This window comes from Vigna unguiculata, chromosome 5, assembly GCF_037176805.1.
Source record: "Vigna unguiculata cultivar grain cowpea cultivar isolate G323 ecotype 2 chromosome 5, ASM3717680v1, whole genome shotgun sequence".
In the NCBI taxonomy this organism is placed as follows: Eukaryota; Viridiplantae; Streptophyta; class Magnoliopsida; order Fabales; family Fabaceae; genus Vigna; species Vigna unguiculata.
In genome coordinates, this window is record NC_140796.1 from 52,790,294 (window position 1) to 52,816,111 (window position 25,818).

At 27.5% G+C, this 25,818-nt stretch overlaps 2 protein-coding genes and 1 pseudogene across 4 annotated transcripts; all 3 read right to left on the reverse strand.

The window, feature by feature from the left end:
* Positions 1 to 725: 725 nt before the first annotated feature.
* On the reverse strand, positions 726 to 4,528 carry LOC114183686 (cyanogenic beta-glucosidase-like). 2 transcript variants are annotated; one of them, XM_028070797.2, is made up of 14 exons: positions 4,238 to 4,528; positions 3,828 to 3,949; positions 3,534 to 3,603; positions 3,157 to 3,215; positions 2,976 to 3,051; positions 2,782 to 2,868; positions 2,586 to 2,673; positions 2,233 to 2,488; positions 1,999 to 2,114; positions 1,677 to 1,909; positions 1,549 to 1,580; positions 1,359 to 1,461; positions 1,151 to 1,262; positions 726 to 1,067 (listed from the first exon to the last, which is right to left on the reverse strand). In XM_028070797.2, exons 1-14 carry the CDS (start codon positions 4,503 to 4,505, stop codon positions 872 to 874), a joined length of 1,818 nt encoding a protein of 605 aa, XP_027926598.1. In that variant the 5' UTR covers positions 4,506 to 4,528; the 3' UTR covers positions 726 to 871. The 2 variants fall into 2 exon arrangements, with proteins under 2 accessions (XP_027926598.1, XP_027926597.1); XM_028070796.2 differs by having other exon boundaries at positions 3,828 to 3,952.
* A 3,207-nt stretch (positions 4,529 to 7,735) lies between these two features.
* LOC114185737 (cyanogenic beta-glucosidase-like) lies at positions 7,736 to 12,628 on the reverse strand (annotated as a pseudogene). Its single transcript, XR_014995410.1, has 15 exons — positions 12,351 to 12,628; positions 12,147 to 12,271; positions 12,103 to 12,105; positions 11,851 to 11,917; positions 11,710 to 11,768; positions 11,535 to 11,610; positions 11,335 to 11,421; positions 11,154 to 11,241; positions 9,711 to 9,966; positions 9,479 to 9,594; positions 8,967 to 9,181; positions 8,523 to 8,554; positions 8,315 to 8,417; positions 8,094 to 8,205; positions 7,736 to 8,022 (listed from the first exon to the last, which is right to left on the reverse strand). The product of XR_014995410.1 is annotated as a cyanogenic beta-glucosidase-like (transcript).
* A 7,028-nt stretch (positions 12,629 to 19,656) lies between these two features.
* Positions 19,657 to 23,078, reverse strand: LOC114183659 (beta-glucosidase 24-like). Its single transcript, XM_028070748.2, has 14 exons — positions 22,712 to 23,078; positions 22,473 to 22,597; positions 22,297 to 22,366; positions 22,129 to 22,187; positions 21,961 to 22,036; positions 21,765 to 21,851; positions 21,568 to 21,655; positions 21,221 to 21,476; positions 21,000 to 21,118; positions 20,573 to 20,787; positions 20,447 to 20,478; positions 20,253 to 20,355; positions 20,068 to 20,173; positions 19,657 to 19,997 (listed from the first exon to the last, which is right to left on the reverse strand). The coding sequence occupies exons 1-14, from the start codon at positions 22,974 to 22,976 to the stop codon at positions 19,802 to 19,804; spliced, it is 1,797 nt and encodes a 598-aa protein (XP_027926549.1). The 5' UTR covers positions 22,977 to 23,078; the 3' UTR covers positions 19,657 to 19,801.
* Between the last annotated feature and the right edge of the window lie 2,740 nt (positions 23,079 to 25,818).

Here is a 25,818-nt window from a genome sequence, read left to right on the forward strand (position 1 = left end):
CATTTCTAGAAATTGTATTTTCGCATGACGACTTTGTTATTTTAAAAAAAAATTTAAACCGGTCGAGGGGAGGACCACTTCATCTTCAATGTCATCCTTCCCCATAACGACTTAACCCTGTTTTCCAAAAAAAATTCAAATGACCCATTTTTACAAATAACTGGTCAAAAAGACCCAGAAATACAAAAAAGCCAGAACAATACAAAATGATTTAGTGTTTTACTAGAAGTATATGTTTTGAAAGATTTAATATTAACTTTTTTTGGTAATCTATTCATGTAGGATTTTTTGGTGATTTGAACCGACTCATAATCTATTTCAGTATTAGAATCTTCTCTCTTATGAATCATATTAACCCATTTATAGTCTAATTTGAACTTTTTTCACAAGACGAGCTCTTTTAAATGTCAAAAAGTGAAGAATTGTCTCGTAATTATTATAATATGAATCAAGTTGTTATAAGTCTTGCAAACTATTTACTACAAGAGTGACATCTTCCAAAAAAGATAGAACATCCAAAGAATTTGACTTCACTAGCACACTACCATTAAAACATCTAAATTATTAAAAGAAAAAGATTAATTCACAACAAGAGTATTATTAGATCGAACCACAACAACAGATTGTGATTGAGCAACAAGTGGCACCACAATATAGTCTATGATTTTTTTTATAGTAAAAAATGATAGAAAATAATAATTAAATGGAAATATTTTCTTCTCTGATAAAGAACAACAAGGTGGGAATTTATTACTAAATTTATTGAAAGGTACATTTCATTAATAAAAAGTTTAACAAAAACACGCACTTATTGAAAGCTATTAAATAAGCAACATCACATAAGAGAGTTTTCACAGTATTGTAACATGTCTTATGCCTTGAGATTTGGCTTTGGTTGTGGCTTTTGGAGAAAATTCTTAAACCATTGTGCAGAGAGTTTGGCATATCGCTTCAAATCATCATTTCTGTCCACATAGTTTAGTCCGAATCCAACTAAATAACCATTCTTCCATTCAAAATTATCTAACAACGACCATGCAAAATATCCTTGTACGTTCACACCATCCCTTATAAAGTTAACAAAAGAAATTTAAAATTAGATTTACAAATAATAATGATTAAAATATTTAAAAATAAGCAAAATCATTACCCGATTGCTGAGAGTAGATAATAAAGATGACGATAGTAATAATCGATTCGATAAATGTCAAGAAGAGCTTCCTCAAGTGTCTGTGGTTCATCATTCACATCGTTACCTCTACCTATGAATTTAAATCAATATACATCAGTATGCTAAAAGAAAATTCTTTAGACTATATTTCAAAGATAATCAAGATTGTTTGTTTTTGTATAATTACCATTTTCAGTTATATAAATCACTGGATTCTTGTAGGTTTCTTTGGTATAGAGCAACAAGTCTTTAATTCCTTTGGGACATACATATAACCAATCAGAAGCGGTCTGCAAATATAAATATGAAGTTATATAAAATAAAATAAAATAATAATAATAATAAGAACTTAAAATTTGACATAATCATATACATACCGGTGTACCGACCGGAATACCATTGCGGCCATCTGGTCAATGAAAACAAAAGTAAAATGAGATATAAAGAAATTGAATATATATATATATATATAATTTACATAATTGAAAGATAGGGAAATTCTGACTTAGATAAACGACATTTGCATCAGTAGTATAACTAGGTTCGGCTTTAGATGTTGGACTAGGTTCAACTTTGGGTCGATTAGCTGCATACTTGCTTGTGTAATAGTTTAATCCAAGAAAATCAAGTGAACCAGCAAGAAGTGTTGATTCTTCTGCACTGAACTCTGGTAATCTTTTACCAACTAAGATACGCATGTTCTCTGGATATCTTCCTGATGTCAATGGCTCCATGTACCTGTAATCATTATTACATTCTCTTCAATATCTATATATAATCATTTCTCTAGAGAATGATGATATTCTGATGCAGAGTTAAACACTTACCATCCAAACATGAAGTCAAGTGCTCGCTTGGCGGCGGCTATGTCTTCTGCAGTATCTGAATATGGCTCGAACCAAGTAGAAATAAGTGTTATACCTATCTCTCCATTTTGATTTTCCTGTGGGTAAAGTGTTTCAAACGTTAATTTAGTGAAAGAGAAATACCCGAGTACTTGAACCCTCACAAATCTAATAAATATGAAGATTTAAAAGTTCTGACAAAAGAAAAAAAGAAACCTTGAATTGATTCCTGTACACATCTACAGCAGCTGCATGAGAAAGTAGTAGATTATGTGTAACTATATATGGTTCTGTTCCTGAATCACCGCCAAGGCAAGTTGAATTTTGCCATTCAGAGCATCGACCTGGTGCATGAATCCCCTCTGCATAACCATTATTACTATAAGACCATGGTTCATTCAGAGTAATCCAATGTTTCACCCTGTCTCCGAAGTATTTGAAACAAACTTTTGCGAAGTCTTTAAAATCATCCCTGAAATCAAAAATACAACAAAATTTATTTTTAAATGAGTAACTTATTAATACTAAATAACTCTTGTTGAATAAAAGATAAATTTTGAATAACTTACACAATCTGATGAGATAAGAAACCTCCGTACTCTTCTTGTAAGGCTTGGGGAGTATCCCAGTGAAACAGTGTGATATAGGGTTCTAGACCTGCCACGTTAATATGTAAAACATGATTATTGTCGTTTACTTAAGAAAATACTTTAAAATGTAAATTTTAATGAAGAAAAACAAGGAGAGGAAATCGTGGATATTCACCGTTGGCTATTAGATTATCGATGAGGTCATTGTAATAATCGATTCCTTCTTGGTTTACACCCTCCTCGTTGTCACCCACCTTTCCATCTATATATCAATGATTTTTAAGAAAATATTCAAATCACTAACAGTGAAAGTTCCAACACCAATAATAACAAATACAATAATATATAGTTCATCAACTTTGATCTCACTTGGTATTATTCTAGACCACGAGACGGAGAATCTGTATGCATCCAGATTCATATCCTTCATTATCTGAACATCTTCCTGTTATATATAAATACGAAACAACATAAAAATTTAATTAATTGTTTTGAAGGACAAAGATCAGTGACTACTCTATGTTAGGATCGTTAAGAATTTGGACTTTACCACGTAACGATGATATTCGTCAACTGCTACATCTCCATTGCTTCTATCATCTATCTTCTCTGCAAGTTATTACAAATGTTTTTCTTAAGTTTTAAATATATAATAATATAACTTCTAAAAATCTTTAAAACACATTCTTTTGTTTTTTAAATTATAATAAATAAAAATTGTTTTAGTTCAAATAGAATTTTTGTTATTTCCTTTAATTTTTCTCATACAATATCCAATTATACATTATAATTTTCCTCGTTTCTTGGCGTTTTTAGAATAGATATTCACAACAAACAATTAAAATAGAAATAAAATAAAATCAAAGAAAGTATTTTCCCTTCTCCTGATATAATGTTAGAATGTTAGAGATAGAAAGAGAGAAAAACCTGGATATCTATGGGTGAAGTTATCCCATACACTTGGTTTTCTTCCATATTCATATGCCGCACCTTCGTACTGTAGGTACATATTATGAACATTACAAAATCATGTGAGTTTAGGTTGAAATCTCAAAGGTTAACTTCTCATAAGAATAAGAAAAGTGATGTGATCTCTAATTTATATATTTAGAAACATTTACGTATGATAAATTTGAGTTACATGAAAGAAACATTTTGTTTGTACGATAAATAGAATAAAGTGTAACAAAAGCATATGTATGTTTTATGGAGTGCATATACCTGGTAAGCCGCGGACGCTGTCCCGAAAACGAAGCCCTCGGGAAAACTGCTTCGATTGAGTGACAGAGATTCCACAACCGATGCAGGATATTCCTCAGTACTTACTGCTGGTAATACGCTAACTGCTACAGTACCCAACACAATAAACTCATTACATGCCATGTTCAGTTATTACCACACTCTGATTCTGCTTAATGCAGTACTGATACAGTAAAACAATATTTTATGTTATAGATAATAAACATTTCGAAGATACTGAAATTATTTCTAGTAGACTTCCAACAACATACCACATATAGACAGTAAGATTGACATTCATTTTTGATATCCGAGGTATGAAATTAAAACTAAGACGTTAAAAGAAACATGCAAATGTTGAGTGATTAAAGAAGTGATGAAGAGTAAAATACTAGGTTTCTCCAGAGAGCGTTTTGCAATAGTAGCATCAGCAGGTGAGGTCTTAGTGCCAGCAACAGCAGCACCACCGATGAGGGCAGTGCCGAGGGCCAATCTCCGAGAGAGAAGGCTGAGAGTGGTGGGATCACTGTCTTGGACATCCTGGTTCTGTGCCTTGCAAACAATGTGGTTTGGTTTGGTGCTCTTCATTTCCCGGTGTGGCCAAGCTCTGACCGGGGTGCTTAGGGCACGGAGCTGCATGAAAGCTTGTGTGTTAGCCATTCTCTTCAAAATACAAATTGTTCACATCTTTGGCCTCTGAATGAGCCGCTATATATAGAGTTTATCACATGCAGCAGAATCCTGTACAGCGATTCAAAAAATTGTAAAATTGTGTTGCCGTGTAGACTGATATCTGTGCCGTTCACGTGTTTTCAAGGTTTAGGTTTTTGCACCGTCCACGTGGGTATTTTTTGAAAATATTTCCAAAATAGATAAATAAGATTATCTAGCTCCATATATCCTTTTACCTTGTAAGTTGTAACGCTGTCGAGGGATTTATGTCGCTTATTACCAAATACAAGTCTAAAATAAAGGTTACAAGCTCTGTATGATATAATAGAAGGGAAATGATTTTTTAATAACAAATGATTTTTTATTTTTTTTATTTTTAAATTAATTAAAAAATATCACCAAAAATAATAAAAAAATTGTCAAAATTTAATTATTAATATATAGTTGTTCATAATAGAATTATTATGAAGTTAACCTATAAAACTAAATCGGACCTCACATAACATCGCCGATCAACATATAGAGATTTTTCTTTATTAACAATATATATATATATATATATATATATATGAATCTTTAATATTATTGTTGATAGAAAAAAGTTTTTTAGATGCACGAACAACTTTGATTTTTTTTCCTTAAATTTCAGAATGGACACTGATATGTTAAAGTCAATGTTTGGGTTTTTGCACCGTTCACGTGGGTATTTTTAATAAACTATTACAAATACAGATGAATAAGTCTTATGGTTTGCACGATTTCATTATGAACAATAAATATTTTTTTCCTTATTATTATTAACAAGTCGTGACAAGGATAGGATCATAGAATCGAAATCGTTTTTATCAAAGACAGTTTTGTTTTTATTTATTTTTAAATAAAAGTTCTCAAATGACAACTTTAATTTAAGTGAGTCACCATGTGACTATTTCATTTTTTTAATGGGAAAGTAATATTTATTTTTTTATGTAATTTACTAATTTTATTTTTCAATCAGAGAGTTAAATTTTGTAATTATAAGGTTGTCCATTTTATATTTTTATTATAATATTTAGTTTTTCATATTTTAAGAAGATCTTAATTATTTTAGAAGATAATTTTTTTATATGAAACAAATATTTAAATTAATTATAGTAAATATATAAATTGAGAGTCATGTGTCTTATAAGCGTGTTAACATATTCTTCTAAATTACAATATGTATAGAGGGACATGAAAACGCATTTAATACTTGGATAAATAAGTATTGATTAAAACATAAGATTTATAAAATACAAAAAGATCATTAGTTAGCTATCGCTTGATAGTCTTGTATGATTTAGGCAAATAGAATCAATTTAGAGTAGATTAAGCCAAATTTAATAGGAAATTAAAATAAAAAATTAATTAAATTTAGTGTACTTATAATAAAATAATTATATATATATATATATATATATATATATATATATATATATATATATATATATAAATTTACAAAAAGTTACTAAGAAAAAGATTTAATAAATAAAATTGCATCTTGTCATATTCTATACCTTTATTTATTTTCGAAATAATAAATTTAGGACTTATTTCAATTTTAAAGTTGAAATACAAGATAGTTATATAAATAACTTACTACATCTCCTTAAATTTATGATACAGGATAATAAAGACACAATATCTTATACAAATTTGTTAGTTATATTTAGTATTAAAACATATATGGATTTGATTTTAAATTTTTTTATCAAGTTTAAATAATTGAAACTAAATTAAATTCACAATGATCATAAATTAAAAAAAAAAGATTAAAATTAAATCCAGATCCATGTTTTGTAAGAAACCAGTTTGAATTTTACAGATCTAAAAGTACCTTTATATTATTTTTAATTAAAATATCTTTAGAGCTTTTACTTTAGTATAAATTCAAATAAGACCCGTACTCTTATTAATCTTTTATATATTTTAAGATAAAAAAAAACATTTATTTTCATTTTAGAATTCATTATCTTATTTAAGATCTAAAGTTTTAAATATTATATTATATCTGTATATTTCAATTGGAAAAATTTACAAGTGAAAATCCTAATCTAATAATTCTATATAAGAATCTTAAACAATTTTTTTTTTCGAAATTACCCAAGCTCAAAAAAATTTAAAATTTCATCATGACAGTCCAAAAGTGGAGATCGGAGACTGAGATCCGATCCTCGATATGGGAAAATACATTTTTTATATGTGACACTCTGTCTAAATAAGAAGAGGATAATATTCACTAGTTACGTGGTCAAATATTCCAAAACGATTTTTCTATTTGTCATTTATTTTCATAAACAATATTTAAGTCTTGTTATTAATACACCAAGAGAATCAATATTAGTCAGTATTACTTTTTCCAAATAGGCTTATGAAAACAGAGAATTTTTAAGGCTATGTTAACATTTCAAAATTTATCACATGAAAATTTTATTAAAAAAAAAAACATACGAGACAACATTAAATCTATGATAAAAGGTAATACCTCATAAAATATAGGCCAACACCTATTATTATGATAAATATTTTAAATAAATACAAAGAAAAATTACTTATAATTTCCTATGAAGAAAATAAAAATAAAATAACTAATTTATCCATATAATTATTTTCTTAACAAAGAACATTAGAAATTTCAAACTTTATATATCACTCGTTAATATAATAGTAATATAAAATATGTGAAATCTGAAATCGCTTACCACAATGAAACTCATTAGTCTAAAACTCATTGGTTTGTAAAAGTATAATTTTTGATGTTTGAATATTAAATTTCTTTGATGATTTATTCCTGCGGTGTTTTTAGGTAGTATAAACGGACTCATCATCGGTTTGAGTATTAGAATGTTTCTCTTCCTTAATTATCATAATTGATAGAATTGTTTCAAAATTATTTTGAATTAAGTTATTTTAAGTCTTGCAAACTATTTACAATGAGAGTGACATCTTTCAGAATAGATAAAATATTTAAGAAATGAGACACTATTAACACATTACCATTAGAAACATATAGATTATTAATATAAAAATATTCATTCACAACATCAATATTATCACGGAATACGAGAGATTGTAACTTAACAACAAGAGATACCACGTAAATCTATATTTTTTCTTGTAGTGAAAAATGATAGATAATAAATGGAAATGTTTTCTTCGATAAAGAACGATAATTTATTAGTAAATTTATTGAAAGGTAGATTTCATTAATAAAAAGTTTAACAAAAACACACACTTATTGAAAGTTATTAAATAAGCAACATCACGTAAGAGAGTTTTCACAGTAACTTATGTCTGCAAGATGCCCTTGAGATTCGTCTTTGGTCGAAGAAAATCCTTAAACCACTGTGCAGAGAGTTTGGCATATCGCTTCAAACCATGATTTCTGTCCACATAGTTTAGTCCGAATCCAACTAAATAACCATTCTTCCATTCAAAATTGTCTAACAACGACCACGCAAAATATCCTTTTACGTTTACTCCCTCACTACTCAAACAAAACAAATTCAAATTAGACTTCAAATTATTTTTTAAAATATGTAAAAAAAAAATCATTACCTCATTGCTGAAAGTAGATAATAGAGATGACGATAATAGTAATCGATTCTATAAATATCTAGCAGAGCTTCCTCAAGTGTTTGTGTTTCATTGTTGACATCATTTCCCCTACCTATAAATTAAAAGCAATATATATCAATGTGTTATAAAAGAAAAATTACATGTAAAATTACGAACTTCATATTGAAGTTGTCAAAATATAACATCACAAAGATAATTACCATTTTCAGTTATGTAAATCAAGGGATTGTTTTACTTTTCTTTGACGTAGAGCAACAACTCTTTAAATCCTTTGGGGCATACAAATAACCAATCAGAAGCAGTCTGCAAATAAAAATATGAATATGAACTTATATGAAATAATTAAAAAAAAAAAAGAATAATAATAATATTATGAACTTAAAATTTGACATGATCATATATACATACCGGTGTACCGACAGGAATTCCATTGCGTTCAGCTGGCCAATGAAAACAAAAATAAAATGTGATATTACGATATTGGACATGCACGGTTAAAAATTCTCATATCATATAGCATTTTTCTAGCATATTTGTTAAAAAATTTACAAGAAATTTTTTTTTTTGTCATTTTTTCTAAAAATTTTAATTAGCAGATAATTTCTTCGTAGGTAATCATTTCCTACAAAATTATAAATTTGTAAATATTTTCTATAAAATTTGTTGCGAAAAGTGTTTTATACAAAATATTTTATAAGAAAATTGGTAGCAATTTTCTACAAATTCTTTTTCTTAACAAAATTTGTAAGTATTTTTTACGAAAAAATTTTTTAAAATAAAATTAACAGAAAATATGAATTTTTTTAGTAATGATATATAATTTAAATAATTGATAGTTAGATTTTTGCTCACTTAAATAATTGACATTGGCATCTGTCTCATAACTAGGTTTGAGATTGGATGCAGCTTGATCAGCAGCATAATTAGTGGTGTAATAGTTTAATCCAAGAAAATCAAATGAACCCGCTACAAGTCTTGATTCTTCTTCGCTAAATTCTGGCAATCTTTTTCCAACTAAAGAACGCATGCTCTCTGGATACCTTCCTGATGTCAATGGTTCCATGTACCTATTATCATTGTTACAAATCAAAATATTAAATTTCATTGTTTTTTTCCTTTTCTAAACTAGGTATAACTCCTTAGTAATCTAATATATGTGGCCTACACAAACATAGTACAGTTCAAATTCAAAAACACATTTATTTAGAAAGTGATGATATGTTCTTATATAGAGTTGAACACCAGTCCAGATTCTCTGTTCTGTTCGATTTTTTAGTATTATTTTTTACTGAACATTACAAATACACAGCATAAAAACAATATAAAAAAATTGAACAGAGAATTCAAATTCGTTAAGTACTTACCATCCAAACAAGAAGTCAAGTGCTCGTTGGACAGCTCTTTTATCAGCTTCGGAATTTGAATATGGCTCAAACCAACGAGAAATAAGAGTTATGCCAATCACACCCTTTTGATCATCCTGGGTAAAGTGTTTCCAACGTTAACTTAGTAAAATAGTAGTACCAAGTACTTCAATCCTCGTACCAATTAATGTCCAAATATGTAATAAAATATTAAGATTAATATTAAAATAACCTTGTAGATATTCTTGTAAACATCCACAGCTGCTGCATGAGCAAGTAGTAGATGATGTGTAACAATATAAGGTTCTGTTCCTGAATCACCACCCAGACAAGTTGAATCTAGCGACTCAGAACATCGACCTGGTGCAAAGGTTCCAACTGCATAACCTTCCCTACTATAAGCCCATGGTTCATTTAGAGTAATCCAATATTTCACTCTGTCTCCAAAGTATTTGAAACAAATGTCTGCGTAGTTTCGAAAATCATCTCTGAAAATCAAGAATACAATACATTCATTTTTTAAATCAACAATAAGAATTAAATTTAACAGATTGAAAAACAAACACCTCTCGTTTGTTACATATAATTTTAATATTGTTGATAAATGTTTGTTGTGTTGATGGATATATGATTATAATTTGACATGATCAAATATCTACATTATATAGGATTCCACAATGCTGATAAAAAAAATATAGAATTCCACAATAAACTTTTCTCGACAATTGTTTTATTGACGAATTTTTGTTTGATGATATTTTTGCAAAAGAAAAAAAATAATTACTAACATAAATTTATCATTATCGATGAACTTTGAACACTACTAATACCATTTTCTTTTAGTGATAAGATCAAACCTTCGGTGACAACTACATAAATTTTACACTAGTATTTTAAAATTGAAACGTTGTGCACTATTCAAACTCAACATGGTTTAACTTTGTTTTGGTTTATTTTCATAACATTGAAATAATAATTATCCTCTTTACATTTACAGAACTATATTTGTAACGTTTCTAAATAATATTGCATTTATGATAATACATCATTTAATTTTTTCTTATATTAACTTTGATGAGCGATATAAGAAATGATATAAAAAAAAGTGCACAAAGAGATATAAATCATATATTTCAATTTGTTTCATGTCATTATATAAATAAAAAATAAAAAAGTATACTTTAGTTATCATTACTAAAAATTTTCATATTACATGTGATTTTTTCTTGTTATTTATTTAAGAATATTAACTTGACATATAATTTTTTCGTGAATAATTATTTTCTACAAAATTATAAAATTTGTAAGTATTTATCGTAAAACTTGTTGTGAGAAATATTTTTATATAAAATATTTTGCAAAAAAAGTGATAGTAATTTTCTGCAAAATTATTTTTATAACTAAATTTATAATTATTTTCTAAAAACAATTTGACAAGAAATAATAAATTTTTAGTAGTGAATGATGTATTTGATAAAAGGTTAACCAACTGGGCTGATTGAGTTTAAAAAAGCGTCACCACAATTTATCTATTTTCTTAAAAGATGACATTACAAAAATAATTACATACAGATAAAAATATATATTATTCTACTTAAAACATATTTATCTCGTATATATATTTGTAATTATGATATTACGAAGTTGAATAGAAAATAAATTTTGTATAACTTACACAACGCGAGGATTTAAGAACCCTCCATATTCTTCTTCCAAAGCTTGGGGAAAATCCCAGTGAAAAAGTGTCACATATGGTTCTAGACCTGCAACATTAATATTTCAAATATGACTATTATTACTTAAAAATCTATCATAAACTGTGAACTTTTCAATTGAGAAAAAACAAGAGATGAAACCGTTGGCTATTAGATGATCGATAAGCTTGTTATAATACTCTATTCCCTCTTTGTTTACACCCTCTTCGTTTTCACCGGGCTTTCCGTCTATATATCAACCATTTTTATAAAAAAATTGAAATCGTTATTAGTAATAAAAGATATCCAACTACAATAATCACAAAAATAATAAATTGTTAATCAACTTTGATCAATCTCACTTGGTAGGATTCTAGACCAAGAGATGGAGAATCTGTATGCATCCAGATTCATATCCTTCATTATCTTAATATCTTCCTGTTATATAAACACAAATTTTAATTCATTATTTTGAAAAAGAAAGATAATTGACTTATTCATTCTCCTATATGTCATCGTTAAGAATTTGGACATTACCTCATAGCGATGATATTCGTCAACTGCTACATCTCCATTGCTTCTATCGTTTATTTTCTCTGACAGTTATGACACATTTATAATCAGACTATTATGCACTCTTTTTCTGTAGTTTCAAATATGATACAGTGTTATTCAAACCTGGATATTTATGGGTGAAGTTATCCCATACACTAGGTTTTCTTCCATATTCAAAGGCCGCTCCTTCGTTACTGTTGGTACATATTACGAACAATACAAAACCACGTGAGTTTAGGTTGAAATCTCAAAGGTTAAATTCCTCATAAGAAAAAGAAAAGTGATGTGATGTTTAATTTATATATTTAGAAACATTTACGTATCATAAATTTGAGTTACATAAAATAAACATTTGCTATGTGTGAGAAATAGAATAAACTGCAACAAAAGCATTTGTATGTTTGATTGAGTGCATATACCTGATAAGCCGCTGATGCTGTCCCGAAAACGAAGCCCTCGGGAAAACTGGTTCGATTGAGAGAAAGAGCTTCCACAACCGATGCAGGATATTCCTCATAACTTATTGCTGGTAATGTGGTAACTGCTGCAGTACCCAACACAATAAACTCGTTACAAGTGAAAAGAAACATGGAAATAGTTGATTGGTTAGAGAAGTGAAATACGAGGTTTCTGGAGAGAGAGTTGTGCATCAGCAGCACGAGCAGGTGAGGGCTTAGTGGCGGAAGCAGCAGCACCACCGATGAGTGCAGTGCCGAGGGCCAATCTCCGAGAGAGAAGGCTAAGGTTGGTGACATCACTGTCTTGGACATCCTCGTTCTGTGCCTTGCAAACAATGTGGTTTGGTTTGGTTGTCCCCACTTCCCATTTTGGCGAAACCCTAACAGGAATGGTTAGGGCACGGAGCTGCAAGAAAGTTTGTGTGGAAGTCATTCTCCTCAAAGAATACAAATTGTTCACAATCTTTGGCCTCTGAATGAGGCACTATATATAGAGCCTAGTCACATGCAGAAGAATCCTTTACAGCTATTAAAAGCTTCTGTTCCCGTGGAGACTTATCTCTGGTACGTTCAAGTCTACAGTTTCTGAAAACTTATGATAGGAAATTTCACTAGTTTTAAATATTTAAATACATTTTGAATTGATTCAATTTTAAATTGTTTTATTTTTTTTAAATACTTTTTTTGAATGAAATAATTTAAATTTATTGAATTTTTTTAATAAAATACTTCAATCACCATCAAATAATGTTAAAAAATTATTTAAATGTTAAATTGTTTAAAAATTGAAAATTGAAAAATATTAAAATTGTTATATTTTTTTCAGTGACACAATTATTTTAACTGGTATTTGTAAATTTTTTTTCTCTCTTGATGTTAATTCATATGGTTTTGAGTTGATATTGAACACCCTTATTTAAGTTGGCATTAATTAATGTTAGTTTTATGATGTTGATAGTTTGAAATTTTTTTACCAACCTTTTTTTCTCAACGTGGACAAACTTTTATGCAACTTGATAAAAAGAAATATCTCAATTACTGTTGGTTGAAAGGTTTCAAGTAAATAAAATCTAATGAACTATTGACAAAAATAACATTCCCGTTTATAATAAAAAAAATCATTATAAATATTGAGAAAACCATGATAAAAAAAATTATAGATATTGACAAAATATAATCATAATATTAATAGAATTTAAATAAAAAATAATAATTTAGAAAATGGTCTTTCTAATGTTAAACTTTTAACTAATATTAATTAAAAATAATAGTGTTCTTGAAAAATATTCGAACAACTTAAATAACGAAAATACCATTCACTATAAAAAAAAATCCAAGTCGAAATAAGTCAAAAATTAAAATCTCAATTATGTATTAATCTTAGTCAAATTTCTTATTTTCAAAACTAAATTTGAATTAAAAAAAAAAAGTAGAAAGAGTAAAATGTGAGTTAAAAACTATAAAATAATTCAAATTTTTACTTTCTATGTAAATTTTGAAATTCTCTAACCTTAATTAACGGGGTTACTTTAATAAAATATTAAAAAATTTAATTTCTTTTAAAATTTCGTATTTAAATAACACATTTTACTATAAAGTATTTAAAATTTTAAAAATAATAAATTAGTCTGTTAAAATTGTCTATGCAAATATACAAATACACCGATAGGACTTGTGCACGGTTCACGTGGGTACTTTTAGCAAAAAGTTAAAATATATACGCATTTTCAGGGTTTTTGCATGGTTCACGTGGGTATGTTTTCAAAATGAAAAATTATGTTTTGAAAAAGAATTTTTGGACAGATTTGACAAATTTTATAAATAAAATTAAAATATATATTTTTTCTATTATTTAAATTAAAATGAAGTAATAAAATTGTTTTTTTTTTACTCAAATTGATATGTTGTCAAAGTTTGTTAAAAAAAAGTATCATTTTCCTTGAAAATATTATGCATTAAATTTCATTATGGGTCATTTTGATATATTTTTATTAAGAAATGATAAGATGATCATAGAATAAAAATCGTTTTCACTAATTTTTTTTTAAGAAAATAGAAGTGTTCATATATGACAACCTTAATAAGTGAAGTATGCATGTGACAGTCTCCTTTATTTAAAATAATATTATATTAAACTCTTAATGTTATACTAAAAAAACACATTCAAATAATTTAAAATTATATAATATTAAACTCTTACTGTTATACAAAAAACACATTCAAATATATTTAGTTATAATATTATTATAATTAAAGTTTAAAATAATTATGATGTAATTATATATAATTAATATATATTATTTTTATAATACAATGGCTTAAGATTTTTGGTGAAATAATTTTTGTGTGTGTGAAGCATATATCTATTTCTAAATAAAGAAGTTTTTCATTCTTTACACTTTCTTTATATCAAAATAATTATTAAATATATATTAATGAAGAGCAAAGAGAGAGTATTTGTATAAGATTTATTAATGATTCCCTACTAAATAAAATTAAGTATACTTGTTATCTATATAATTTAAACAATATTTAAAATAGTATCTGTCTAATACAGTAAAGAAAATTGTTAAATAATATTAATTTTAATGATAAAAATAATTAATCTGATTAACCTCGATATAAATTTATAAACTAAAAATTATTATTAAATAAAATAATTTTTATTAAAAATAAAAAATCATAATTTATTTTTTAAATTAATAATTAAAATATTTTTTATTATGAATTGATATTAAATTAATCGTTAATATTAATTATTTGATTAAGAAAAGTTGGTTTCTAATTAAAAATTAAATTTTAAATATATATTTTTTGTTATTATTTATGAATTTTCTTGTTAATGTGAAGATACAAATCAAAATATAAGTTGGAAAATTAATATTGAAGAGAAGTAACCCGAACAGTTTGTCTTCCGCCAAAATTTTCAACAGCACACTTTCACTGTGTTTGTCTCGTTATGAAAAAATTTTCCAACAACACATTTTTAGTTTGCTTTTCTCCTTATGCCACAATTTTCAAACATGAATAGTGAAAAAAATAAAATAATGATAATAAAAGAAATCAAAGAATGATACGAATAATTTAGCTCTTTATATTTTAGGAAATAGTTACCTTTTTTAGATGATAAATTTCAAATAATTATTTTAAGCTTAAGCTCCGTAGAGTTTTTTTGTTTGTTTGTTTTTTTTAATAAAATTGAAATTAGTTATGTTAAATATTTAAATTAAAGTGAATAATTTTTCTTTATCAGAAATAAAATAAAATCTTAAACATTGTTTACTTGTCCTACAAACTTTTTTTTACTAAAGTTATTTATAAAAATTTGTCCAAATTTTTTTTTACAATATATAAAAACAAATATATTGAATTAGAATAGTTAAATTATTCTAACTTGTGTACAAAATAAAATTTTATATAGAAATGTAAAAAAAAATGAAATGCTCCGAAATTATCACTTCCTCTACATAAGTCCAAACTAAATTATAATATTTACAAGCTTAAAGACATAAATCCTCAATTAGAACATTGCTTAAAACAATCTATAATCTATATCAGTTTTAAAGTGAGTATATTTTTTTATCTAAAACATTTAAAACCCTTTAGGAACAGTTCCTTATTTTCTTTATCAGCAAGAACACATATATTAATAAGAGGTAATTGGGTTACCTCAATCCATAAACAATAATAAAAAATAAAAAAAATAAAAAAATAAACTATGACTTTTCTTCATCATTCTTCACATAGTTTTACATAGAATAGTAACTCACAATCATCACAAAAGAAAAGACATAAAGATTACAAGTAAGAAACAGATCTTTCATGATTATGCTTTAATACAAAACTTAAGCGTCCTTCCCCAATAGCATCAATTATCCTTCAAAATATGAAGCCACAAATACACACAAAGACAATGCAAAGAACTAATTTCACAAGACTTTTGATGTAAACCAAACCAAGGCTACAAATAACAATGAATGGAATCCACATGCAACAATCACAGAAGCTATATCATGATGAGCCAAAAGATGATAAACCACTCCCAAAAAAAATGAAACTTTGAGATTGCAAGGAGGAGGCATGCATGTAATTGGACTCAAACACTAGTCAGAATAAGAGAATGTTGTTGATGAATACTTATTGGTGATCCAAGCCCATGCTTTAGTTTGAGCCAACATAAAAACTTCCTCCATATCTATTAATGTATTTTTAAATATAATATCATTTCTATGTGACCAAATACCCTAAATAATAGTCATCCACATACAACTCCATAAGTTACTTCATTTGGTATGAAGACCTAAGAATTTAAATTGACTAAAATGAATTTGAGCACTTTTCTGTTTTCACATGTTTCTTCATCTGTAGTGAAGTTCCCTTTTCTGTTAAATTTTTCTTGGGATTCTTATTAAACATATATGAAGAAGAGTGCCAAAGGTTGGAGATGTTCTAAATTTCTAATATTTGGCTTCTGCAAACTAGCAAAATCAGATCTTTAGCATGATTTGATGTAAAAGTTTTCATTTTCTTTGTGATCAATGACAGTGTTGTATATACAGCAATGTGTCATGTGAGGGTAGGCATAATATTCACCTTCTTCTAAACTCCAATATCTATACAGAAAAATTAGATCTTTAGATTAATTTGATGTAAAAGTTTTCATTTTATGTCATAAATAACACTGTTGTCATGTGAGGGTAGGCATAATATTCACCTTTTTCTAAACTCTAATGACTACTTTGACTTCCAATAATATTTTACATATATTTAAATACAAATTTTAACCTTTTTAAATGATTAAAATACCTTTAAATATGAGTTGTCAGTGGAAAAAACAAAAATTTTAACTCTAATATGTATCCAGCAAAATTTGATTTTTAGCTTAATTTGATGTGAAAGTTGTCATTTTCTTACAGCAATGTGTCATGTGTGGGTAGACATAATAAACTCCAATATGTAAAATGGAGAGAGTCATGAAAATACTTTCAAGGGAAATTACCCTTCTTTACACTCACTCATTACTTATTTTAATAATATAATAATTTATATTGATATTTTAAATTGAAATATTAATATTTTAGATTGTATAATGAATGTATTTTATTTATATAGGTTTCAAAACCTTTCTAGTTTTAATTGAATAATATTTATATAATTAAAGTCCTAAGTAATAGAATTGACAGTGTAGGATTATACGATACGTAAGATAAAAAAAATTAATAAAATTGATTATATTAAAATTAATATAAATTTAATAACATTTATCTTTTCTTATCAATTATTTTATACAAATTCCTTTCCCATAAAAAATAAGTCTCTATCTAAGACAAAGGATTTCTCCTGCAAAGAGTTATGTTTTATATCAGTCCAACTTTCTTTTTTAACAAAAAAAATGTTATTCATAACTATATATATATATATATATATATATATATATATATATATATATATATTCTTTACGGATAATAAACTGCAATTTACTATCATAATTATATCATTTTAAAGTAAAGTGTATGTAAACTATAGCTAATGGAATATATTGAACATATTAGAAATCTTAAAAATTATAAATTAATTTAAAATTTAGTAGTAAAATATGATTAATTTAGTTTATGTTATCTTAAGTTAATTTTAAATATTGACAATAGATTAGTATTTTTATTATTTAAAATTTAATAATAGGTAATTTCAATATTATTAACTAATTAGCATTTAAATTTATTATTAATTTTTTTTTTTACATATTATAGACTTTAGGGGAAAAGTTTGTATAAGGTGCCACAAATTTTGGCAGGTTATCAATGCTCCTACATTATAGTGGGGACTTTCTCATTAACAAGGCAATTAATATCTAACTATCCAATTTCATTTAATCTCGTCTTTAAATATAACCCACTTTACTTGTGAAAGATATACTTTTCTCTGAAAGAAATTTGCATTGCATACAATATTTAAGAAAGATGAGAAACTCCAAAATTCTAAATAGTCTAGAATAAAATTATAAATAAAACCTAATTATAGTAAGAGAATTAAACTAATTGAGAGAACTATTTCTTTTAACTTAACTGATTTTGACCTCAAATATTAGTATTAAAGAAATTGAAATCTTTTCAAAAACAAAAATGAATTGAAATATATTAAGATAAAATTCAATAACTGAAAATAGGCATGATCTAATCTTGAAAGAAGTGGAAATTAGAGTAAGAAACTTATAACGACAAAAGAGATATTATAATGATTTGGAAAAAACTTATTAAAAACAATAAGAAGAATTAAAAAAAGAAAAATGGAATAAGAAAGGAAGTGGTTTAGAAGATGAACTTTACACATAATAGTCAAAGTCAACACATGACTATAAAAGAAATAAAAAATCTGCATGCATCCAGATTCATACATATCTATGAATAAGTGGATAAGGTAATGTATTCATAAAAAATAAAATATATTTTCTTTTGATAAACATGTACATGTGCCATGCCAGGGCAATTGTTGCTGTTGAGAAAGTTCCTCCGTCACACACGGCTTCTCCGGAGGTATCGAATTTTCCTATAACTCAACCAGGGTTTCCACATGCATAAGGTTACATCTAAGGAAAATTATGTAATAAAAATATTTTGTATGGATATTATTTTTTTTATATATATCATGTATAATGTTAAAAATAAACTTTAAGTTTAATTTAAAGCTCAATATACATTAGATAGACTCTAATCTAACTGATATTATGTTAGAAATAGATTTTAAATCTAATTCAACCTCATAAAATCGATTTCTAGAGTGAGATTTATATTCAACTTATACATTATGAATTGATAATCGATGTAGGACTTCCAACATAATATATCTAAAGATATTAATTATCTTATTCATTATCTAGCACTCATATATTTTGTAACTATAAAGGAAAAGACTAACAAATTTAAAACTGCATTGAATTAAAACTCCATTACCAAAAAAAATCAATTAAAACTTTTAAACAAACAAATCATACAAAAAAATACACAAAATCACAAATACACATTAGAACAAGTCCTCATGAACCATTACACACTTGAAGCACAATCACCACCATAACCACATAATGCAGCACAATGTCAAATCCCAACAATCCACACAATAGATATATCTATTTAATTTTTTATTATCCATCCAAACATATTTGAAATTAAAAAAAAAATGCCACCAAAGCACATATTAAAAATATGGCTAAACGCCTTCAAGATTTAATGGTGAACTGACGATATATGTGTCAAAAAGTTAAAATTGAAAATTATTGATTTTTTTTTTAATTTTCCTATTTTTCGTACATATATTATATATCTTACTTAGTATTTTATACTGAGAAATTAGAACATTGATCTAATCTACTGACATATAACTCATTTTAAAGATTCAAATATGATGGATAAGAATAAATAAAATGGGTATGTTTCTTCTTTAATAAAAAAAAAAAAAACAATCAGGCATGAAATTATTATTAAAAAGATTGAAATGTAGATTCCATTAATAAAAAGTTTAACAGCACACACACAAACACTTATTGAAATTTATTAAATGAGAAACATGACATAAGAGAGTTTTCACATTATTGTAACATGTGTTTGCTAGAGATGCTATTATCCTTTGAGACTTGGCTTTTGCTGTGGCTTTTGAAGAAAAGTCTGAAACCATTTTCCTGAGAGTTTGGCACGTCGCTTCAAATTATCATTTCTGTCCACATGGTATAACCCGAATCCAACTAAATAACCATTCTTCCATTCAAAATTGTCAAAGAGTGACCATGCAAAATATCCTTTTACGTTCACGTCCTCCCTATTCAATCAAACACTTTCAAATTAGACTCAAACTTATTTTTACAATATGTGAAAAATAAATTCATTACCTTATTGCCGAAAGTAGATAATAGAGATGACGATAATAATAATCGATTCTATAAGTATCTAGCAGAGCATCTTCAAGTGTTTCTTCATTGATATCATTACCCCTACCTATAAATCAAAACCAATATATATCAATATTAAAATTACAAAATTCATATATTCAGGTTCCATATCTTGAAATAATTACCATTTTCAGTTATGTAAATCAAGGGATTGTGGTACTTTTCTTTCACATAGAGCAACAACTCTTTAAATCCTTTGGGGCACACAAATAACCAGCTAGAACCGGTCTGCAAATATAAATATGAATATAAAGTTAAAAAAAAACAAATAAAATAATAATATGAAGTTAAAATTTGGCATGATCGTATATATACATACCGGTGTACCTACTGGAATACCTTCGCGTTCAGCTGGCCAATGAAAACAAAGGAAAATATGATATTAACAAATTCAACATATATAATTTAAATAATTTAAATAATTGATAGAAATAAGTTTCCTCACTTAAATATCTGACACCAGCATCGTATTCATAACTAGGGAAGGGACCGGGTGCAGTTTCATTAGCAGCATAGTTAGTGGTGTAATAGTTTAATCCAAGAAAATCATATGAACCCGCAACAAGTGTTGATTCTTCATCGGTAAACTCTGGCAATCTATCCCCTACTCTGTCACGCATAGTCTGTGGATATTTTCCTGATGCCAATGGTTCCATGTACCTGTAATCGTTGTTACGAATCAAAATATTAAATTTTTATTTTTTGTTTCCTGTAATATATCGTTGGTTAGAGAATAATAATGTTTTAATACAGTGTTAAAAGTCACTTTTAAGTCTAATCCAACCCCGTAAAATTGGCTTGTAAAGTGAGAATTGCAATTACTTGTGAATTGTGAATTGAATTTGAACTTATAAAGTTAAGTAAGCACTTACCATCCAAACAAGAAGTCAAGTGCTCGTTTAGCGGCATTTTTATCTTCTTCGGAATCTGGATCATGTGGCTCAAACCAACGAGAAATAAGTGTTATGCCTATCTCTCCATTTTGACTTTCCTGGGTACCAAAAGAGAAATATTAGAGTAGTTGAATCCTCGTAGCAATACGAAAATCTAGTAAAATGTGAAGATTTAAGGTTGCCATAAAGAGTAATAGAACCTTGTACTCTTTCCTGTACTCATCTACAGCAGCTGCATGAGCAAGTAGTAGATTATGTGTAACTATATAAGGTTCCGTTGCTGAATTACCGCCAAGACAAGTTGGATCTTGCTGTGGAGAACAACGACCTGGTGCGAACAACCCAACCGAATAACCTTCCCTACTATAAGCCCATGGTTCATTTAGTGTAATCCAGTGTTTCACCCTGTCTCCAAAGTATTTGAAACAAATTTGTGCGTAGTTTCGAAAATCATCTCTGAAAATCAACAATTTTATAAAATCAACAATTAGAATAAAAATTTTACAGATTCAAAAAATAAACACCTCGTTTTGTATATATAACTTACATTATGCGACGAGATGCGAAACCTCCGTACTCTGTTTCTAAAGCTTGAGGGGTATCCCAGTGGAAAAGAGTGACGTAGGGTTCTAGACCTAAAAGGTTAATATTTAAAATATGATTATTGTCATTTTACTTAAAAAATAAGTTTAGAATGTAAATTTTAATTAGGAAAAAACAAGAGAGGAAAGAATGGATGATGACCGTTGGCTATTAGATGATTGATGAGCTTGTTATAATACTCTATTCCCTTTTTGTTTACACCTTCCTCATTTTCACCAGGCTTTCCGTCTATATATATCAATCAATTTTAGAAAACATTGAAATCGTTAGTAACCAAAGATGCAACTACAATAATCACGAAAATAATAAATTGTTAATCAACTTTGATCAATCTCACTTGGTAGGATTCTAGACCAAGAGATGGAGAATCTGTATGCATCCAGATTCATATCCTTCATTATCTTAATATCTTCCTGTTATACAAACACAAAATTTGATTGGTTATTTTGGAGGAGAAAGTTAATTGACTTATTCATTGATCCTATATTAAGAATTTGGACTTAACCACGTAGCGATAATATTCGGCAATTGCTACATCTGCATTGCTTCCATCGTCTATCTTCTCTGCAAGTTATGACATATTTATATAATCAGAAAAAAGGTATTTTATTTTCCCATCTCATTGATATAGCGTTGTTAATAGAAAGTTTCGAAAACAAAAGAAAAGAAAAACCTGGATGTTCATGGGTGAAGGTATCCCATACACTAGCTTCTCTTCCATCTTTAGATGCCGCTCCTTCGTACTGTAGGTACAGATTATGAACATAACAAAATGAGGTGAGTTTAAGTTGAAATCTCAAAGGTTAACTTCTCATAAGAATAAGAAAAGTGATAAAAGAATATATGAACCTGGTAAGCCGAGGACGCCGTCCCGAAAATGAAGCCCTCGGGAAAACTGGTTCGATTGAGGGAAAGAGCATCGACAATGGATGCAGGATATTCCTCGTTATCATAACTTGGTATTGTGGTAGGTGCTACAGTATTCAACAGATTAATTACCATTTACTTTTGATGTCGGAGATGTGAATTTAAAAGTGAGACGTGAAAGGAAACATGCAAATAATTGATTGGTTAAAGAAGTGAAATACGAGGTTCCACAGAGGGTGCTATATCAACAGCACCAGCAGGTGAGGCCTTAGTGCCGGCAGCAGCAGCACCGCCGATGAGCGCAGTGCCGAGGGCCAATCTGCGAGAGAGAAGGCTAAGGTTGGTGGCATCACTGTCTTCGACATCCTCGTTCTGTGCCTTGCAAACAATGCGGTTTGGTTTTGCGGTCCTAAGTTCCCATTTTGGCGAAACTCTAAGAGGAGTGGTTAGGGCACGGAGCTGCAAGAAACCTTGTGTGTAAGCCATTCTCTTTAAGATACAAATTGTTCGCACTCTTTGGCCTCTCAATGAGTCACTATATATAGAGTCTGTCACATGCACAACAATCCTCTGCAGCTATGAAAACTAGTGTTCCAGTGAAGACGGACACTGTTATGTTCAAGTCTAAGTTTCTGAAAATTTATGATGGAAATTTTACGGTTTTTAAAATATTTAAATACATTTTGAATTGATTTATTTTTAAATTGTTTTATTTCCTAAATACTTTGTGGGAATAAAAAGATTTAAGTTTAACGACTTTTAGTTTTTTTTTTAGAATAAAATACTTCAATTACCACCAAATATTATAATTAATTTAGTTTTAGTTGATGTTGTTTTTAATCGATATTTATAAGATTTTCTCTATTGATGTTAATTTATATGGGTTTTAGTTGATATTGTACATAATTATTTAAGTTGACATAATTAAGGTTAATTTTATGATGTTTGATAGTTCGAAATTTTTTGCCAACTTTTTATCAATGTCGAAATTTGTTTTTGCAAGTTCGCATTGATGAAAAAAATCTTACTTAATGTTGATTGAAAGTTTTTTTCGGTAGAAAAAAGATCCAAAAATAATATTGATTAAAAATAATAGTAGTCTACAAAAAGAAATATTCGAACAACGTAAATAACACAGATACCATTCACTAACATTAAAAAAAAAAAATCCCAGTCAAAAAGTTATCATCTCAACTATGTAACAATGTTAGTCAATCTTTATCATCTCAACTAAAATTAAATTAAAAAAAAATTACAAAGAGTAAAATGTGAATTACAAAACTATAAAATAATTCGAACTCTTACTTTCTAAGTAAATTTTGAAATTCTCTAACATTAAATAACGGGGTTACTTTAATAAAATTCTAAGAATTTTAATTTCTTTTAAAATTTCTTATTCAAACAATATATTTTACCATAACATATTTAAAATTCTCTAAAATAATAAATTACTCTTTTAAAATTGTCTATACAAATATGGCGTTTGCACCATTCACGTGGTTATTTTTCAAAAATGTCACCTAAATCATTAAGGTTGACGATTTTATTAAGAAGAACTTTGAAATTTTTTATTTTATTTTAGGATGGACTCCGCACTAAATGTTGAAATCTACGCAGATCTCAATGTTCAGGGTTTTGAAACATGGAAATTTTTCGAAAATATTAACAATTGGGTTTCATTATGAACCATTTTGATATGTTTGTATTTTTTTATTAAGAAGCGATAAGATCATGATAGTATAGAAATCGTATTCAATAAGACAGATAGATTATTTGTTAAAAAATAGAAGTCTTCTTATATGACAACTTTAATTTAAGTGAAGTCTGCATGTGACTGTTTCCTTTTTTTTATTGGAGTCTCTATGCACGTCCTTTTTTTTATACAATTAATAATTTTTATTTGTTATTTAAATTAAAGAATTCAAATTTACAATTATAAGATAATGATATAATAAATAATAAAATATATATTTATACTACGTTGGTCCTACATTGTAGTGGGGACTTTCTCGTTAACAAGGAATTAATACCTAACTATTAATTTCATGTTTAATACAAAAAGTAATTTGCATTGCATGCAATATTTATGAAAGATGAGAAAGTCCAAAATTCTAAATAGTCTAGAATAACATTACAAACAAAACCTAATTATAGTAAGAAAATAAAACTAATTTAGAGAACTTGAAATATTAATATTAAAGAAATTGAAATTTTTTGAGAAACAAAAAGGAATTGAAATATAGATAAAATCAATAACTGAATAGGCATGATCTAATTTTGAAAGAAGCGGAAATTAGAGTGAGGAGAAACCTATAAAGACAAAAGAGGATCTTATAAAGATTTAGAAGAAACTTATTAAAGACAATAACATGAACTTTGCACTGAATACTCTAATCAAATTCAACACATGGCTATAAAAAAAATCAAAACCTGAATGCATCTAGATCCATACATATCTATGATTAAGTAGATAAGCCAATTAATGTGATACATAAGAAAAATAATATCTGTTTCGTTCTTAACATTTTGCTAAACGTGTACATGTGCCACGACAGGGGCAATTGTTGGTGTTCAGAAACTTCCCTCCGTCACACACGGCGGCACCACGGCGTCTCGGGAAGTACGAGGTACTGCATTATGATATTCAATCTTATATCATAAAGAAGCAGGTTCCACCTTTCCTGGAACTCAATCAGGGTTTCCACATGTATAAGGTTATATCTAAGGAAAATGTTGTAATAAAACTGTTTTGTATATGGGTATTAAAGTTTTTATATGTATCATGTATGCTATATACATATTAAATTACTTTTACATAGATTCCATAAATGTAAATAGCTTAAAATTGAAATAAGTAATTTAATCATAGTGAATAACTCTGGATGGAGATTCTTTTACAAGAAATTGTTTCATTAACAGTTAAAAGTGGACTTAAAACCCTCCTCACAGCGAGGTATATACATTTTGTGCGTGAGACTATGAATAGGTGGTATGATAGCGACTCGATATAGGGTGAAATAAAATGTTCAAGAAATATCTCTAACAATGACTCACTCTGATATTATGTTAGAAGTGAGATTAAAATCTAACTCAATCTCACAACACCGACTTGTAAGGTGAGGTTTGCACCTCACTTGTATATTATGAAATTGTCTTATCTCTAGTCAATGTGATACTTTCAACATTAACAATTAATTTTAGTGACTAAAAATTGTTAGTCACTATTAGTGACTAATTTAACGATCAATTATAATTTTTTATTCATAAAAGTGATTATTTAAGTAACCAATCACTTTTTATTTTATAAATTGGTATTTAAATTTATCAC

What these genes read in the sequence shown, in the direction of transcription:
- LOC114183686 (XM_028070796.2), bottom strand. Translation starts at nt 4,505, where the DNA reads ATGGCTAACACACAAGCTTTCATGCAGCTCCGTGCCCTAAGCACCCCG. An exon ending in ACGAATATCATCGTTACGTG is followed by an intron (nt 3,052 to 3,156) that starts GTAAAGTCCAAA and finishes TATATATAACAG; the next exon opens with GAAGATGTTCAGATAATGAA. An exon ending in TATCTACTCTCAGCAATCGG is followed by an intron (nt 1,068 to 1,150) that starts GTAATGATTTTG and finishes TAACTTTATAAG; the next exon opens with GGATGGTGTGAACGTACAAG.
- LOC114183659 (XM_028070748.2), bottom strand. Translation starts at nt 22,976, where the DNA reads ATGGCTTACACACAAGGTTTCTTGCAGCTCCGTGCCCTAACCACTCCT. An exon ending in CGGCGTCCTCGGCTTACCAG is followed by an intron (nt 22,367 to 22,472) that starts GTTCATATATTC and finishes CTGTACCTACAG; the next exon opens with TACGAAGGAGCGGCATCTAA. An exon ending in TGCTGGTGTCAGATATTTAA is followed by an intron (nt 20,479 to 20,572) that starts GTGAGGAAACTT and finishes TTCATTGGCCAG; the next exon opens with CTGAACGCGAAGGTATTCCA.